Source organism: Lampris incognitus, chromosome 10 (genome assembly GCF_029633865.1).
Source record: "Lampris incognitus isolate fLamInc1 chromosome 10, fLamInc1.hap2, whole genome shotgun sequence".
Lineage (NCBI taxonomy): Eukaryota > Metazoa > Chordata > Actinopteri > Lampriformes > Lampridae > Lampris > Lampris incognitus.
This window is the reverse complement of record NC_079220.1, coordinates 10,620,618-10,639,310: the sequence shown is the minus strand read 5'-3', so window position 1 is coordinate 10,639,310 and position 18,693 is coordinate 10,620,618. Positions and strand designations below refer to the sequence as shown.

Below are 18,693 nucleotides of genomic sequence, written 5' to 3'. Positions count from 1 at the left end.
CAACTCAGGGTATCATTTTACTGTTCGGGCCTTGTGGGATTACATGCTATCGGCATGACTCAAGATGGAAGCTTCTGTCTCCATCATAATGTCATACCTTGGGGGTTGAATTACTAATGTCCCATTTATATTTTTGTACTATATCAAATGGGAATGAGACAGCGATTAAACTATTTTTTTGCGGCGTGATCCCAGCTCATCCAATTTTACATTTGGATGGGAATTTGAGTTTGAAAACCACAAGTATAAACCCAGCTATTATAATTGCATTCAATTGATCTTTTTTTTTCTTTTCTTTTTAAAATTTTTTTTTTTCTTTGTGGTAATTGCATGAGACCAATAGGACGGACGTACGTACAGACGTGCATAGTTGAACGAGGTTAACAATTCAAAATCATTTATGAACAATATCTACTCTTTAATCACCATCCTTGATTTTATCATTTCTACAGCACCTATACCTTCATTTCCTTGACAAAATGATTTGGGCGACAAGGTTTGACGACTGTGCTGACGGAGCCGTCCCCGTCAGCGGTTCGTCTCCAAACGAGCGGCCAGACGGGACTCCGGTTTGTGACACAGTGGGCGAACCTGGATGATGCAGTCCATCCTGAAAAGGACTGGTACTTATATGGTCATGAAAATTCTTAGTATGCACATACCTCTCTCATTAAACACAGCTTTATCTGAGCCCCCTCCTCCTCCTCTTCTTCTTCTTCCTCTCGCTTTAACCCGGCTACACCTACCCCCGCCGTTGGACCACGCCCCCTGGCGTAACTTGATTGGTTCAAAGGATGCCAATCACCAACGCACCGGCTGTGAGAGGCTTAAGGGGCGGATACATACAGCTGGAGACCCGCCTCTACCGAGCCGCACCCCGCCTGACTGACGTGAACTCGCTCGTGGGAGAGGGAGGGAGAGAGAGCGCGAGAGAGAGAGAGCGCGAGAGAGAGAGAGAGAGGGAGGGGGAAAAAAAAGAAAAGTGTGACCGAAGAAGAGAAAGAGGAGGGAGGTGGTGAGCGTTGTAGTTTGGTTTGAGCCCTGCAACGAAGCGGCTGTCGTCCGGGAAGGAGTTTTGTTTCACGGCGACGCCGACATCGTCTGAGCCGCCAGTTGTTGTTCGTCATCTCCACAAACGCGTCCCTCGTCTGAAAAGCAGGTAACTATGCCGGCTCTCTCGCCGTTTATTCGCACGTTCCGCGTTCGGTTTAGCCCGGCTCGCGCCGTTAGCAAGTGTCATGAACCAGGAAGGACGGAAACCGCAACTTCATCACTCGCTGGGGTGGGACCCGCCGCTCCGTCTCCGATTCAGCCTCGGAGTTCATCTTAACTTTCTGAACGCCCCGCGTTCGCCAGTTTGTGCCGGGTTCAGTAAACCCCGCGTTCGGTGAATTCGACGCGGCGGCTGCGCAACTCGCTCCGGCGTCTTAACCTCGGCGCCGGGAGCAGCTGCTCTCACCCGCCCGGCGCAATGTGGCGAGCAGGCTAAGCTAGGAGCCAGCAAGCTATCCGCTTGAATGAGTTGCACAGGAAAGGCCGGTGTCTGGAGAGGCGCTGACTGGCAAAAGGCGGCGGGGGGGGGCGGGTGACCTAAATCAGTTCTTGCTTAAAGCTCGGTCGTGTCGGGTCACATTGGGGAACTACGTTGTGGCGTTGCGGTGTCCCCCCCCCCCATTTTTGTGTTGCTTGTTGGAAGTTTTGTGCAACGCTCCCAACGAACTGTAGGATTTCACGCCGTGTGTGGCCTCTCGGGCGTCTGGCGAGCGAACACGGGGAAGTCTTGCGCGGCATGACGTCACCTTTTCTCAGGAGCGGACTCGCAGCCCTGTCCGCGCGACGGATCGATTTCACCTCCTATGTGCTATCTCTGCTCACGTTGACCTACTTTTTTTGGGGGAAATGAAACTAGATTTCCTTGGGTTTATGTTTTTTATTGCACTCTTGACACGTTTGACCCACTCACTCGGCGTTTGAGAAGCGGCTCGCTCCAGACTCGCGTTTCCCTAATTGGTATCGATTGGCGCGCCGCTCAGGTGTGAGACGGCGTGTCGCACCCTCGGCAGATGGCTTATGGCTCTGTGAGCTTATTACAGGGTGGCGCTTTCGTGCCTTGTCAGCGCAGATAGTGTTTGCTCCGTTCGTTTTCAATTGTTTGGGGTCGTGAGATTACACGTCGTTGCGGTTGTGCTCCGCGAAGGAAACTGGTTCGTGGGGAATGCGAGCGAGCACGCCCTGCTGATTGAAAACTCCGCGACAGGGGCTCGCAGTGAATTGTGTGTGTGTGTGTGTGTGTGTGTGTGTGTGTGTGTGACTATTTCTGCCATCTAGCCCTGTGTACCGGAACTTTGCCTTTGGGCCATAGGCGCCAGATCTGCTCGCCATGCATGCCTGCTTCTCATTGTACCAAGTGGTTCAGGTCTCGGAGGGTGTGGGAGCAGCCACCTTGTGTGCTCTCCTTTGTGATGATCAACACCAGCCAGCTCTCCCTCTCCCTATGTGCTTCCCTGCCTGGAACCATTACCTTTTAACGTGATCTCATACGAGGAATAACCGAGCACAATCACGTAGTGTGGTTTGATGAAGGAAGAGCAGTCCTGACATAGCAGAATAAAACATTTTATCAGGTTTCGCTCATATACTTGAAGGCCTAATTACTCTTCCTTAGCTATATTTTAGGCTTATCCATATACTGCTGGTGCACATTATTTATTTAGCCTAAATATTTGGGTCATAATGGTCCAGGACCAGGTGATGACGCGTGCTTTTCTTTTTTCTTTTTCTTTTTTTGCTTAAATATTTGGGTCATAATGGACCAGGTGATGACACGCCCTATTATAGGGGAACAGGATGCGATAATGGCACAAGTGACCACTGGCAATGTTTTATTTTGTGAAACGCCTTCACCCTTCTGAATCACAGAATTTTTTCATTTGATTGAACTTAGTCATGCCAAGGTTGTTAGGGTAACCTAAATGGGGCGCGTAGTGAGTTTCAGTCAGGAAGTCATATCCTGCAGTGCAGTAAGCTGCAAATTAAAGTTCTGCCTGCATTTTCTGCGATGTGTGCCATGTAATCCACTTCTTACTTGATGCCAGTTTTCATGTTTTTTTTGGGGGGGTTTTTTGCAGGCCCACTGAGAATAATGCATTCCATCATTTGCGCCTCACTGTCAACAAGCTTGCCCCCTATGGTGGGTGATTTACTTGAGGCTAGTCAAAATTAAACATATGTTACAAATTGTAAAATCTGTGCAGTCTTTTTATTCTCCTTGAACAAATAGAGTCATGGAGGACATTCCTGTGGATACTTTGGTTTCATTTAAGGCTGTTTGGGATGGATATCTAGGCATCTTGACTCGGACGAATTAAATGCAGGCAACGTGTTTTGGTGGCTTTGAAGGTTTGAAGGCCATTGTACACTTTGTGTACAAAGTTCCCATTGTTGTAATACAGTAAGAGGTCTGCTTTATTTTTTTTCAAATTTGAGTTTTTCTGATTTTTTTTTTTTTGATCTCGTTGATTTGGCCATCTTACTTCGTTTACCATCCCAATAAGTTCCCTCAATTCACTGGTGACAAAAGGCCCATTTGGTAACAAAATTGTCACTCCGACTGTCACGTATCCAAGTTCTTTCCCAGCCCAAGTAAGCAGAAACTCATCGATGCTAGAGAGAATATACCAATCTCAGAAAAGGGAATACTGAGGTGATCAGTAGGGGACAATAGATGTAATTTCTAAGCATGTACTTTACTCTTTAGTGCCGTGCGTAGGTCATTTGACACAGCCATGTGTAATCTGCCTGCATAGTTCATACAGCCGCCATGGCTCTTTGTACTTCAGACAGGTGGGGCTGATGGTGCCTCTTAATGGTGAAACATCAAACAGGATGCAGACATCTGCTCTGTCTGTCTTTAGGTTTAGTCATACATCACTCGCATTGGACTGTCACTCAACTCTTTCAAATGGGCTTATATTTCGGCAGCATGATGGCGTTCCTTTCACTCTCAATTGACTTGCTATTTTTGGTGTAATAAAACAGACATTTCTTCTGGTTGACTTGAACACCGTAATTTGAATTGGGCCAGCGAGGTTGGTTGGTTGAACTGGCAGGCTCCTGTGATGAGTTTGCCCAAGTGCAGCGGATTTCTTTTCCTCTTCACTACTGTTTGTCTTCACCGTTACTTTGTCTGTCCCCCCCCCCCCATTCTGTCTTCAGCGGGTATTTTTGTAACCAGCCCATCCTATCCTCCTCCTCACGGCGCACACCTGTAGGCTTCAAGAATTTGAACAATACCAGGAAATGGTTGCATTCAGGCCTGGATTTCAAACAAGGCTTTTTCTTTTTTAAATAATGTCTGGAGGGACCTTCTGTTCATGATTACGTGACTTGGTAAATTACACTCCAACTACGCTCTGCACCATAGTAGAAATGATAAGATCATGGTTGACCATAAATTAGTAGCCTAGGTTTTTCTGGAAAGCCAGTCAGATGATCTAACTTCCTCTTTCGGTTAGTCTTTTGGAGAACGCTACCGCCAGTGTTGGATATTCAAATTGGACATTTAAAATTCGGTTTAGGTTACACCATACCGTTGTGGTTATTTTCCAACTTTTTTGTGATGATAAACGGTGGTTACGTTCACTAATGTGGTCAATGTTTTATAGCGTATGCACCTAACATAGAGGGTGAAAGAAACGTCTTGATGTAAAAATTGGTGACTAGCGCAAAGCGTCCTTGTTAATGTGTCTTAGGAGAAAGACTTCATCCAGGGTTGGAGGTGTGTGTTTGTGACCTGCACAGCTGGTATGTAACGCCGTGTAGCGAGGCAGTTGATATTTACGTAATTGCGCAACGCTTCAGTTTCTCAGTGTGAACACTGAAACATATTGTGCACCGGGTCATCCCTCGTGACTCCCCTTTTCAGTTTTTACTCCCTTGTCAAGCAAACATTGGGCTGGACCCCAGATGACCTGATTTTCTCAGCCCAGTGCGTGGCTCTCTAAGGTCTTTGGACACATTGTTTGAAGAAGTCAACATTTGATAGCCTCCAGTCAGCAGTTATTGTCGAACAGACTTGGGTTAAGGGAGTCGCCCTTGAGTACCTACTGCCAGTAAGCGGTAGGAGACACGATGACTGAGGAAATTAAAGTGCAGATGGTCGGATGTTGGGGCTGTCACCTGGGGCTGTCAGCGGTGAAAGCTTTTAAGTAGTTATTAACTTGGCAATACCAAGAATGCATGTTTCAAAACAGCGATTGCAGCCAAGCAGGTCTATAGGCCCTGTAACTGAACAGCCATCTGCATTTTTCCACAACTGTTAAAAGGCCATTATCTCATGGCTATTAATGTTTTTGAGTGCTTCATTGAATCGGCAAATCACTGCAAGATTTGGCATATCTGCAATGATAACGCTATGTCAGATAGCCTCTCGTGTGTAATCAATAGACCTGTTCGCTATCTAATAGGAATGACATGGAATTTGTGCCTTGCCTAGGACCTACGCCACTGGAAAAGGCGTTGACGTAAAGGTGTTGCTCTCCTCTCACCCTTCAACCCTGCTATATCCAACTTAATTTTTCTTTGATAAGCCAAAGTCATGGAGAAATATTTTCTAAAAAAATGGGGAAAGTAGTCAAGTAATTGTGCCATGTTATTTTAGTCAGCGGAGGGCACTGTATATGTGGTTGGCATTGGCTGGCTTACAGTTCGGAGTGTAATTGGATACCGCTGTGGCCAATGCATTTGACCAAAAATGTAAAAAATGAACTAAAGGGATGAAAATCTATCTTGCAGTGTGATTATTTTCCAGCACAGACTTGCATTTACGGCTCAGCCCTTGGATCTGCTCGGCATGTGCTCAAGAAAATGCCACTGTTCCCTCTGAAGAACGCACACTAGTTCCACAAAAGGCAAAATAGTTTTCTTAGTTTGTCATTTCCTCTTTTCTCTCACGTCCACATGCCCCATTCCTCTGCCAGTCGGGGAGAATAATGGGCTCTGACAGACTCCAATTCTCCTGTCTCTGTATGGCGTTTTTCTACAGTGTAGGAGTCCATCAGATCATTGCATACTGGTAGTTGTGGCAGTAAAGCCAGGACATGGCAGGAGGGTGGGGGTGCTATAAAGGGAGACTGTTTTTTATAAGGGAGAGAGAAATTGTCCAAGCCAAACAAACGGGTGACAACAGTGCAAGACGGTGCCCACAGCCGGAGCCAGATGAAGTTGGGTCGAAGCTGGTGAGGCTGTTGAAATGGGATGCATTTGGTGAGGGAGAGGCAGTACAATTGTATTGACCGTTCTGTTAATATTCCTGTCAGTGGCACAGGAATGCTGGTAGGCACAGTTGCTTTATGGTTTGTCATCAGTGGGGGATGCGGGGGGGGGGGACAAGGCTCTTCTGTACATGGTCATGATATAAAAGCCCCTCACTTCGATGTATGAAGAGTTTCAGATGCAGGAACTCTTCCTTGGTTAAGTCAGGGCTGGAAAAGGTGGGGGAGTCACTGAATTGGAAAGGAGGGAGTGCGATGGATGGATGAACAACAAGCCTTATGTGGACAAAGGGCAGTTGTTTTGGCACACTTCCTCACCAAAACAGCCAGGGTCCTCAAATAATGCTCAAGTGCTCTTCCGTGGGCCTATTCCTGAACTCGGTTCGTTCTCCTCCTCTCCGCAGCCCTACCTCCTGCATCACTTCCTGTCTTTGTACCCACATTCTCATTTCTGCAATGAGATCGGCTTCCGAAACTGCTCTATTTTCCTCATGTTCCTATGGCTCGCTTTCCTCTTTCATTGAAACTGCTACTTTGACCGGATGCAGCCAGCTCCTAATGCCTGCAGCTCTTTTTTTTTTTTTTAACTAGCTAATCTGTTAATGGTGTTTTAGTCAGGTTCCATAAGTTTTAGGGATTTGGATAAGGATTGGTTTTGGCCTGACATTATCCTTCCTCTTCTAGAGTATTCAGATAATGAGTAACACTTGTTGTAAATAACTAGACCAACTAATCTCATTGTAGCCGTCTCCTCACAGAATGGACGAGTGTTTTTTTTCCAGCTGAGTGATGCTATGAAGTGACAAGGCATCGGGGAGGTCTTGCTTTGTGCACCATTACACAGAACTTGGCAAGCAGGTGGCGGGCTGACTTCGAGAAGGGGTAGTGAGGACAGAAATCTGAATGGCATACTGGATGAGTCACAAGGCGAGCAGTTTTCTCACATGGTCATGTTGGCTTATAGGAGCTGTCTGTCTGATTTTTGCATAGAAACGCATTGGTCTTATATATCCCAGAGTCACCTTCTTTCAATACTGTGCAGCCCTTCATCAAACAAGAATAGGTGCTGGATTAATTTTAGCCCCAGTGTTGCTCTCGGGAGAGGTAGTGGGGAGTCTCAAGTATGTCAGTGACTTATCTGTGTCAAGGCATGCGTGTAGGACGTTGACAGACGATGGGAAGAATAGAATTCTGTGCTCGTCTCATATTTAGCTTAGGTCTGTATCTTTACAAATATACAGTTTTTCTCCCGTGGGCAGTGGTTCGTCATTATTTATAATGACTTTGCGAGCAAACCACCTTTTGGCCCTTAGTGTGTGGTGCTTGAAAACAGATGGTTTGTGTATAAACGTTTGAATCGTTTGAGGGGTGGTATCCTTGTATGCAACATTTTTGTGCACCCAAAGCAATATGATAAACCGTGGCTAGCTGACAGCGATGGGAATAAATGCCAGAGCAGCTTTGGGTGTGTTTTTAACTTGTTCTCCCTTGCTGCTTGTTTTTGCCAAACAACAAAGCAACAGCGATTACAACTTGTAGTTGTGGCTTGCATCCAGCCCTGCATGGGGCTGACTGACCCAAGTCCAAATGTATTTGCTTGAGTTAATCTAGTTGGGTAAATGTCAGTACGCCCATACACTACCTAGATCCAATTGTTCTGCTTGACCATGGGTGTTGTAAGTTGCTGTGATGCTGAAACCGCTTGTAGCACACCTGTCCCAACTAATGTGATGTGGCTAATATTAGATGGAGGGAAAACATGAAGGAGTGCCAGAGAAAAGTCTGAGAAAGTCAGGAAGGGGGGGGCATAGAGGACAGAGTAGAGACATTTGTGGAATTCCGTTTGCTCACTCTCCGTCCCAGATAAAGGGTGGTGAGTATGGGAGGAATGTGACCCTGGAAACACTGGATAAACAGAAGGGGGGGGGGGATCAGGAGGAGGGAGACGTCAGGACAGAGTGAGGGCTGGAGGGAGGGAGGAGCCAGCTGAGTGGGGTAGGAGGAGGGCTCATTTACTACCCCACGTTCTAGAACAAGCGGGGTTGGTGGAGGGGAAGGGTGGGGGGGGTGATCGAAGTCAGCTGTGGAGCGTTCTGACAGTGATGATGGAGCCCAGGGAGAAAAGGGGGTCGTGAGAAGAGTGGCTCCATGGTTCCTCTTCTCTGCGTTGCAGCTCCCAGTCCGGCGTTCATGAGCCAGAGTGACCCCGGTAATACTCCGGGGGCCCTAGAGATGAAATACGAGAGTGGTTGACCGGAGGCCCTAGAGATGAAATACGAGAGTGGTTGACGCTATTGTTAATTCTCAGAAAAGTTAAGCCCGCTTTTCACAAGAATATTGATTGCAAAGAGAAGAAAAGATTTTCTATTGCATTTCCAAAACTTCTAAAGCAGTCTCCATACCATGAGACACTGCTAAAATGCAATATTTTGAAAAATAAAATTATACAGTTAAACAATAGCCATATTCATAGAATGCTTGTTATAAAGCATATGGACCAAGGGACGGATAGTCAAGACGGCTTTGTCCATCAAACAGACTACAAATTGTAAATGCATCCATCCATTATCCAAACCACTTATCCTACTCTCAGGTTTGCGGGATGCTGGAGCCTATCCCAGCAGTCATTGGGCGGCAGGCGGGGAGACACCCTGGACAGGCCGCCAGGCCATCACAGGGCCGACACACATACATTCACACCTAGGGACAATTTAGTATGGCCGATTCACCTGACCTACATGTCTTTGCACTGTGGGAGGAAACCGGAGGAAACCCACGCCCACATGAGGAGAACATGCAAACTCCACACAGAGGATGACCCCCCCCCCCCCCCCAAGGTTGGCCTACCCCAGGTCTTGAACTCAGGACATTCTTGCTGTGAGGCGACCACGCTAACCACTGTGCCATCGTGCCGCATGACTGTTGTGACATCTGCAAACTTAACAATATTTAGTTCATTAATAATTTATTATAAATGCAGTCCATTTCTAAATGTAAGAGGGTATGAGCTCCATGATGTATGTTCAGGCAAAACCATTTATACCTTTTAACTTGTGTGTGTGTTGTTGTTTTTTTTTTATTTCCTAAAATCAAGTGGCAGCTGGTTTGATATTAGTCAAACTGCCAGGGTCTGTTTAACTTATGATGTAGAAGATAAATAGGGATGAATGTGAAGTTGTATTAAAGTTTTAAGTCATCCAACATTTTAATATCAACGAAAATTGTATAGTGCAAATAGTAAAGTGCAAGTTTAGTTGTATTTTCTGAGCAAAACAATTATTTACTGTTGTATGGAAGATTAAAATTCTGAAATTACCACCAAAATTAATTGAAATTAGATAACATTAAGAAAATTAGTGTAGACATTGATTAATGATCTAATCTCTATTAATTGGGATAGGTCACAATGAATACCCAATGTTCAGGATGCCTGCGAATCTCTCCCCCCCCCCCCCCCCCCCCCAATTTGGAGTTCACTCAAGTAATAGACATGCTCCCTGGAAAAGGTCAGGGGAAGACACCCTACCCTGTATAAGTGCAGAAATTATTAGTCTCTTTAGGCAGAGGGACGATGCTTGGGCGATATTTCATCTGACAAGGGAAAATGCTGTTTGGGGAAACATACAGGCAACTAAGAAATATCTCCAAGACAATGACCCACAATGCTAAATCTAATTAATATTATAATGTCTCTAATAATTTTAAAAGTCCTAAACAATTCTGGAATAGTATAAAGGCCATAATAAACACTTCAGATAAATGTCCTATCAATCAAATTAGATGGCAATATAATAACTCATGACAATTCATGACTGTCTTGCCCAGTTGTTAGGTCAGCATGTTTCTTCTGTCTGTTCTAACCTAATATACATAATTATTCTCACACTGATAGTTTCAATAATGTTTCTTCTTGTCACAGTACCTTTTAAACAGGGCTCCGGACTGCGACCCTTTTTTTTTTAATGTACGAGCTTTTTTTTTTTCCCCTCTCCCTCAAAGGTAGCACCAGTGTGACTCCACAATTAATTTGACATTTAAAAAAAAATTTTTTTTTTTTTGCTTGTCTCATTGAAACCTTTCTGCTCTGATTGTGCCTTACCAACGTCTACAATTAATCTAGTCACTGTAGAAATGGTACTGAGGCAGCTATGGACACCTCCTGCAGGCTATACCCCAGTCCAAGTTGTTATAGCTATGTTTACTCATACACAATTTGTGCATTAGTTATTGTAGGTAGGCTACTGATGGCAAACGTTGAAACTAATGTGGGCGATCGCAGTGAGTGGCGATGAAACGTAATATCAAGTCGTGTTTTCTGCCAAGCACATCAAATGCTGTACCCAGTAACCTTACAGCAGGTGAGACACAAGGAGAGAGACAGGTGAAGACCGATGAGCTGGAAAATGCTACTAAAAAACAAGACTAGGTTAAATCCTAGTATATGGCTGGACCGTGACTACATTAAGAAAGCGGCTGCTTTTGCATGACTACGTTTAAAAAGCGGCTGTTTTGACATAGATTCCGTGAACGGGCTGTACTGGACAGCAGTTTTTAAACCCTGAAGAATGGAATTGAGAATTAGTATTGTGTAGACTCCCACAAGTGATATATTGAGGAATACGGTACCAAGAACTTGTCGGTAATGAGGGTAGTTGAAATGAACACATTTAAAGATTAATTACAGCTTATGAATGTATTTTCTTATCTTGAGTGAAGACCATTTAAGAGAGTTGTACGTTCTGCAGTGATGAGTGCTAAAGGAACACCCAAGAGCAAATCTACATAGATTATTGTATGCTGTATTGAAGGGTAGAAGGATAGTTTTGGGGGCATTTTGATAAACATCAGTATGGTTAAAAAAAATAAAATATCAGTTGTGAGGCAAGTTTCTTTCGGACATTAAATGTAAAACAGTTTTTAGAATGAAATAACAAACTGGTTCCAAAATTAATTTTGCAGAGAACGTGATCAGTGTGAGGTTTGAATTTTAGTTCAGAGTCAAGCCATAAACCCAAGTATTTAGTTTGATCAACTCTATGCAGCGAAGTACCACCATTACACAGTAAGTTAAGTCAATTTTGTCTAGCCCAATATCACAAATTACAAATTTGCCTCAAGGGGCTTTACAGCAAAACAACATCCTGTCCTTAGACCCTCGCATCGGATAAGGAACAACTCCCTAAAAAAAAAAAAAGCCTTTAACAGGGAGAAAACATAGGAAGAAATCTCAGGGAGAGCAACAGAGGAGGGTTCTCTCCCAAGACGGACAGTGTGCAATGGATGTTGTGTTTGCGCAACATTATTATTATCCAATTATTAGATTTGGTTTAAAGGCAATATCTTGTACTTAGGATCATAATGTAAGACTTTGTTTTATTGAGCAGTAAATTATTAGACGAAAACCAGTTTTGCAAGGTATTGAAGGGCAGTTTGGATTTGCAGTGAATGAGGTTTAGAAGCATAAACGGCAGTATCATCTGCATGTAGTTGAACAGAAGGATTAAAGGAAGATCATTAATAAAAACAGAGAAAAGAAGTGGACCCAGCGTCGAACTCTGCGGTACACCTTTGTTGAACAAATAAATCAGACTTATTCCTTTGATGGACAACACATTGTTTTCTGTTAGGTAAATAAGAGTTAAACCATAATAGTGCATTTTGAGCTGGATAAACTTTATGCAGTAATGTCTTGATGCATGCTGAATAATCCAGGTGAGAAAATCAAAGGTTGAATCAGTTCATCTGAATACAATTATGTAGTAGATGGTGATCAACCAAATCAAAAGCCTTCTTGAAATCAATAAAAATAGCCCCTGTAAGATTACCAGTATCAAATGCAGAAAACACGTCGTTAGTAAGATTTACGGGAGCAGTAGTTGTTGAATGATTAGGTCTGAATCCGGATTGAAAAGGCAACAAGATATTATTAGTCTTAAAATACTGTGATAACTGATTAAAGATTATCTTGATGCATGGTCAATAATCCAGGTAAGAAAACAAAAAAGGGTTAAATCAGTTCATCTGGATACAACTTTTACCCCCCCCCTTTTTTTTTTTCTCTCCAATTGTAGCCGGTCAATTACCCCACTTTTCCAAGCCTTCCCGATTGCTGCTTCACCTCTTCTGTCAATCCGGGGAGGGCTGCAGACAACCACATGTCTCCTCCGATACATGTGGAGTCACCAGCTGCTTCTTTTCACCTGACAGTGAGGAGTTTCACCAGGGGGACGTAGCGCGTGGGAGGATCAGGCTATTCCCCTCCCAGAACAGGCGCCTCGACCGACCAGAGCACGCGCTAGTGCAGCGACCAGGACACACACCCACATCTGACTTCCCACCCACAGACATGACCAATTGTGGATGTAGGGACGCTTGACCAAGCCAGAGGGGATTCAAACTTGGATCCTCGTGTTGGTAGGCTACGGAATAGACCATTACGCTACCCGGACGTTGGATACAACTTTTATTGACATATGTTTCATCACTCAACTAAGTGACCTTTTCAGTCTAAATTGACTGCAGGTATCCCCACCTTTATAAACAATACAGTTGCTTAACGACCAAAAACGATCAGTTTCATATGCAAATTGCAGTTACCATTGACTAGAAAGTTAGGGTACATGAAAAGCAATGGACGAACAGGAATCAAATTCCTTGTGTATATGTGTAGACCACATATTTGGCCAAATAAAACTGGTTCTGAAAACATAGTAGTGCTCAGAAAAGAGTCTTGGGGTACTCCGTGATGGCTTTTTTATTTTTTTAGCCCTCAATTTTCCAAAACTGAAATGGCACTTGTTAGTACTGTTACTGTTAAATTATTGCAAAGTAAGTCATGGATCTCGACTGGAGAGTTGCGTTTGAAGGACCCATGCAAAACAATGTTGTGTCTATGGCATTGTTTTGCACTAGTTTGTACAAGTTACAAGCTCTGTTTTAAATGTGTGGATAAGAGGACTTGGCTCCATTAAGGCATCTTCAGTTGGATGTTGGATTTCACTGGAAAAGTATTAACATAGCACTGAAACCCTTCCAACAAGTAAGTTTTGTCATAATTAATATATCCAGGAGTGGACTGGCATGGCTGAACTTGATCTGTAATGCTATGATTTTATTTGCATTTGAATGTGCAACAATTGCATATACAAATGATGTGCTTTTTTTAATCCGTGGAGCTCTTGCTTGACAAGAACATTCATGTAGGGTTAAGTCTTGGTTGGCAGAGGTAGGAAAATGTTTCGCTATGCTCATTTTTTGCAAGAAATGACTATTGAGACATTAAAGTTGGACCTGAAAGCACAAATGCATACACATAATTGCCTTGGGCCCCTCTGAGCTCCCACTTGTTGGATGACTGGGCTCAGGTTTATGCAGCGTACTTTATTGCTTTTCCTCAAAACTCGTTATATGAGTCTACACACTTTCTATATGGGTTAACCCACAGCAGTCCTCCTTGTCACTGATATGTGGTCCATGAGCAGTCAGGGGCGGTAAAAGTTTGAACAACCTGAGCTGAGGTGGTCGTGTTTTGGCCTGTACAAGATTTCTTTCACCACTGCCAGTGTGCTTGTTTTTTTTTTTTTTTTAATATTGCGGCTCTGCAGACTGATTGATATCAACGATATATTTTGGTCTTTTAATGTTACGTTTTTTTTTTGGGGGGGTTAGTTTTACGTGTTCTTTTTGCTGCCTAATCTGTTCTCGGAGAACCTTGCCTCCTACCAGAGCTCATTTTTACACTTGGACAGATATCCCAGAGTTCCACATTTAACCTCCCACCACCACAACTTGTTAGTTACCAGTTACATGCCATTGAAAAAGCACAAATTGTTTGAAGACAGCCCTCTGAGTGTATAATCGACAATCGTTCCCCAAACTGCTTATTAAAATGAAATTGTCAGTACATGTTGTGCATTACCACGGAGTTTTTTTTTTTTTTTGGGCACTCTGATTCTATGTTTGTGAGATGTTGGCGGTGAGAGTGATAGCAGCTGGCAAGTAACTACAGTGGTTGGCTCAGAAGCAACATGAGGGCCTGGTGTGACTTGGTTGTGTTTTATGTTGCCCCGACCTAACCTGAGCGCACTCCGCCTGTTGTTTTACTTCCCATCAGCAGTGACTCTTGCATTCTTTAGTGGTTATATAACGTTGAAATATTGGGAAAGTTTTCATCTAATGAACAAGAATTTTTTTTTTTTTGCTTTAGAGGCTGCACAGGCAGCAGCCCAGATTCCTCTCTACTAGATATCAAGGAAATGTATTAGTGTAATTGTATTGTGTGTTGATGGCTGAAGATACTTTTAAATTGATCATACTCAATTCATCTTGTTGCATCAGCAGGAAACCCACTTTGACTAGAGTGATAACCAAAAGGAATGTCCTTGTCTGGGTGTCTGCTCTGTCAATGTTTGTTTGTAGTATTTTTCTTCACAGTACTAACCAGATATGTGTGCTCTCTTTGATTCTCTCCCCCAGCCACAGCAACCATGTCGGACGCAGACAAGTTCCTGTATGTGGACCGCAATCTGGTCAACAACCCCTTGGCACAGGCTGACTGGGCCACCAAAAAGCTGGTGTGGGTACCATCGGAGCGTCTGGGCTTTGAGGCTGGCTCGGTGAAGGAGGAGCGCGGCGATGAGTGCATGGTGGAGCTGGCAGACTCTGGTAAGAAGGTGAAGGTGAACAAGGACGATATCCAGAAGATGAATCCACCCAAGTTCAGCAAAGTGGAGGACATGGCTGAGCTCACCTGCCTGAATGAGGCCTCTGTGCTGCACAACCTGAAAGAGCGGTACTATTCCGGCCTCATCTATGTGAGTATATGGAGCAGTCATGCCATAGTACTGAGACACTGCATTTATTCCCATGTCATTTCCTCTGTAGTTTAATGCAGGGGTGTGTGTGGGGTCAGTCGGTTGCACATCCTTGTCTGCATTCCAGTTCATGTTTTCGCACAACTGAAATTTTATTTAAATTTCCAAGAAGAAAAACACATCGTGAAAACATGATGCATTAACTTTTGAGTAATTGGGGCAAATCTTACTATTGTTGTAACATCATCTTTAGCCGTTTCTTATTTCCGTGCTATTGCGGCAGACTTAACAGGATGAATGAGGAAAAACTACTTTATATTCATGCCTGAAATGTAAAATATTTCATCACGTAAAATATTTCATCTTTAGTTGACCCAGAGTACGTTATTTATCCACCTTCCACTATAATTTTAAACTACTGTAACCATCAAGCAGTGTATTTGTTAATTTGATCATTCTCAGTTCTCAGTGTCCCCTATACCCCCACTGTATGGCCTATTACTCAAACACAGTATGATGACTGATGTTAATCATACCCATATGGCTATGGATTTTATTTTTATTTTTTAGCCCGTATCAAAACCCAGGGTCTGCCAAAGTCAGCTTCCAACTTGACTCATCCCTCTTACGATAACCTCCTAATCATCCCATTAAATCCGATTGTCTTCAGACAAACTATTGTATGGAAATTCACCACGAAGCAATTGTGATCTGTTTGTGCAAGGCTGGTAAGAGATTGGTATTAGGTCTTACCCTCTTTCTCTCTTTTCTCCCTCTCTCAATTTCTCCTTTTGGAGTTGCACTGTAAACAGGAAGCTGCAGGAAACAATGCTCTCCTAAGGGGCAAGATGGAGAAAGCCTGGGAGGGATGAAAGGAGAGAGGGCGGGCATAGCTGTAGGGTTGGGGGGGGGCATAGGTTGGGGGTCTGGCTTCAGAGACCAATTCCTGGCAGAGATGGAAGTGAAGTGTTTAAGGAATGTAAATCACACTGTAATTGTTATTGGTGCCCCCATAATTAATGCCATTTATCCCTGCATCCTGGGCTGGGAGTGATTTGCTTGCATGTTTTTATGTGTTTTGACCTGTTCACGACAGCAGTCCCACCATCTAAACACACACACACACACACACACACACACACATGCTCGCCATTTTTCTTTGGTGATTCAAATGACTGATTCCAGGCTACATACCCTCTATAATGGCCCCCTCTTGATAGAAGGGGCGAGGAGGAGGGAAAGGTGGTGGGAATTGATGACTACAGGATACAGAAATGTAGGGAGGGCAGTGCGGGAATGCCGAAAGAGACATTTTTTGGGAGGACGCTAGTCTTGCCAGATACACCATCTAGGGGGATTTTCATAAAAGGGAATACAGAATTTTTCATGTTTGCCTGAACACGGAGGAGATGGTGTCACCCTTTAGACTTCTGAACTTGAGTATTTCACTCCTCCAAAGATGGATGTGAATTTTACCTTGATTTAGGGCGGGGTTGAATTGGGTAGGGATTATGTAATGGCAAGGGTGGGGTTAAATTAGGCAGGGATTATGTAAGAGCAAGGGGGAGACCTGGGGAGTTGAGAGAAATTGAGATCATAAATTGTTGGCCCAAATTCCCAGGTGAGAGGAGGAAGTCACTATATTGTCTGAACAATAACCAACATGAGTTTTCAGTTTTTAGTCTTCTATGTGAGCCGTCCTACAACATACAACTTCAGTGTGTGTGTTTTTTTTTTTTACTTTGATCATGCCTTCTGTTGCATAAATATGTATGAAATGACTCATAATTCCAGTCCTGACTTCACAGTAGTCTTAACTTGTAATTCTCTGCACTCGCATCTTTAAGGATTTGCCCTGAGATTGATAAGTACTCAGCCCTGTGCAAGACAGGCAAACCTCAGTTTTCACTCACCTCCACCTAAGAATCTGTCACACTACTTGTATTTCTTAAACTGTTGATATAAAGAGTATATGGAATGACTAACATGAGCTGTCACTGTATTGCAGACGTACTCTGGTCTCTTCTGTGTGGTGATAAACCCCTACAAGAACTTACCCATCTACTCGGAGGAGATTGTAGATATGTACAAGGGCAAGAAGAGACATGAGATGCCTCCTCATATCTATGCCATCACTGACACATCCTACAGAAGCATGATGCAAGGTATGCTGCTCTTCCAGCCATTAACTAAAAACAAATCCACTATAATGATTTGCTCACCTGAGCGGCAGAAGCCTTAGTGGAGAAACGTGTAGTGATGTCTGTTATGATGTACTGCATAATTTGCATTTTTTGATTTTTCACAGGCTCACTCTCAGCTAATATCCTGTAATGTAGTTCCTCTAAAACTTTGACTGTACACTACTCTATTGTGTTCAGAGTAGATCCACCGAGAGATATAAACCACGTGACTCCTTGAGGGGATAGTTTCATGCATTTCAAATGTTTTTTTTCGCCTTCCATGAGCCAAATTAGAATTGATCATATATTTATTTTGGTCTTTTGGTAAAAACTGCTCCGGGGGTCTGTATCTGGAGGGCGTTGGATCCACTTTAACTTGCCTCACTGGCTTTACTAAATGCCACATGCTCTTAATTCCTAAAACTGGCCGTTTTTAAGAGAAGCTGTAGAGCCGTAGTCTCCACTTCTTGTTAAACTTCTCCATATGTGATAATTTCAAAGAATCAACAACAAATTCCTTCAGCATTCATAATGAGGAAAAATATCAAAAATGGTCTTAACATGTGTTATGAACTAGAAAAAAGTTTGGTGCGGGGGGGGGGGTCGCTTATTTGTGCTTGCAGAGGAAAGGTCATGACGGTATCAGAAGGATGCATGTTTCATTTGGCTCTCGGGCTCTGTTATGCTGATTTGCAGAGAGGCCTGTGTTTTTTTTGTGATGCTCGCAGTCCAGACTTCCCGACTCCTGTCCTGCCAGTGCTTCTTTTCTCCATGTTTGGCTTCAGGATAGAACTCAGACCACAGTATAGGAGGTGATAGTTAATTAGCCAGTAATTTTAAAGGCAGGCAGCAGCCTTTCCAGCCACAGGAAGCCGGATATTGATTTCCTGTCTGTGGCAACTGTGCATCCTGTTGCAGAGACAATAACTGTATGTGCTATAGAGATTAAAGAAAAATGCACATTGCCTATTTTATGGAATGGAAATTTCACTGCATGCACTCATTTTGATATGATGTTACACTGTAAAAGGCTATGTAATCATTATTTCAACGTTTCTACACAGATCGTGAAGACCAGTCTATTCTGTGCACGTAAGTTGTTTATACTGCACACACTTACATGAAATGGCAACACTTCCTGAACCACGCAATGGCCAATTTTGTTACGAGTCATATCTTGACTGTCATTCCCTTCATGCCTCTTGTTCTTTTTCCTCTCGCTCTCTTGACACTTGGTTTGTCTCTCTCGTTCACCGTCCGTTTCCCTATCTTTTGTCTCTTTCTCCCCGTCACTGCTACAGAGGAGAGTCTGGTGCTGGTAAGACAGAGAACACCAAGAAGGTCATTCAGTATCTGGCTCATGTGGCCTCCTCCCACAAGACCAAAAAAGACCAGGTCAGTGTACATCCTCCAGTCTTTCCTTTT

The 18,693-nt window shown here is 43.7% G+C and overlaps 1 protein-coding gene across 2 annotated transcripts in view; it reads left to right on the top strand.

The window, feature by feature from the left end:
* Positions 1–1,007: 1,007 nt before the first annotated feature.
* The window catches only part of LOC130120098 (myosin-9-like), a 41,415-nt gene continuing 23,729 nt past the window's right edge, over positions 1,008–18,693 (top strand). For both annotated transcript variants that reach the window (XM_056288718.1, XM_056288717.1), the window contains exons 1-5: positions 1,008–1,159; positions 14,748–15,085; positions 17,094–17,250; positions 18,333–18,360; positions 18,570–18,663. In XM_056288718.1, coding sequence (XP_056144693.1) covers positions 14,759–15,085; positions 17,094–17,250; positions 18,333–18,360; positions 18,570–18,663 — 606 coding nt within the window. In that variant the 5' untranslated portion in view covers positions 1,008–1,159; positions 14,748–14,758. The remainder of the gene's footprint in view (positions 1,160–14,747; positions 15,086–17,093; positions 17,251–18,332; positions 18,361–18,569; positions 18,664–18,693) is intronic.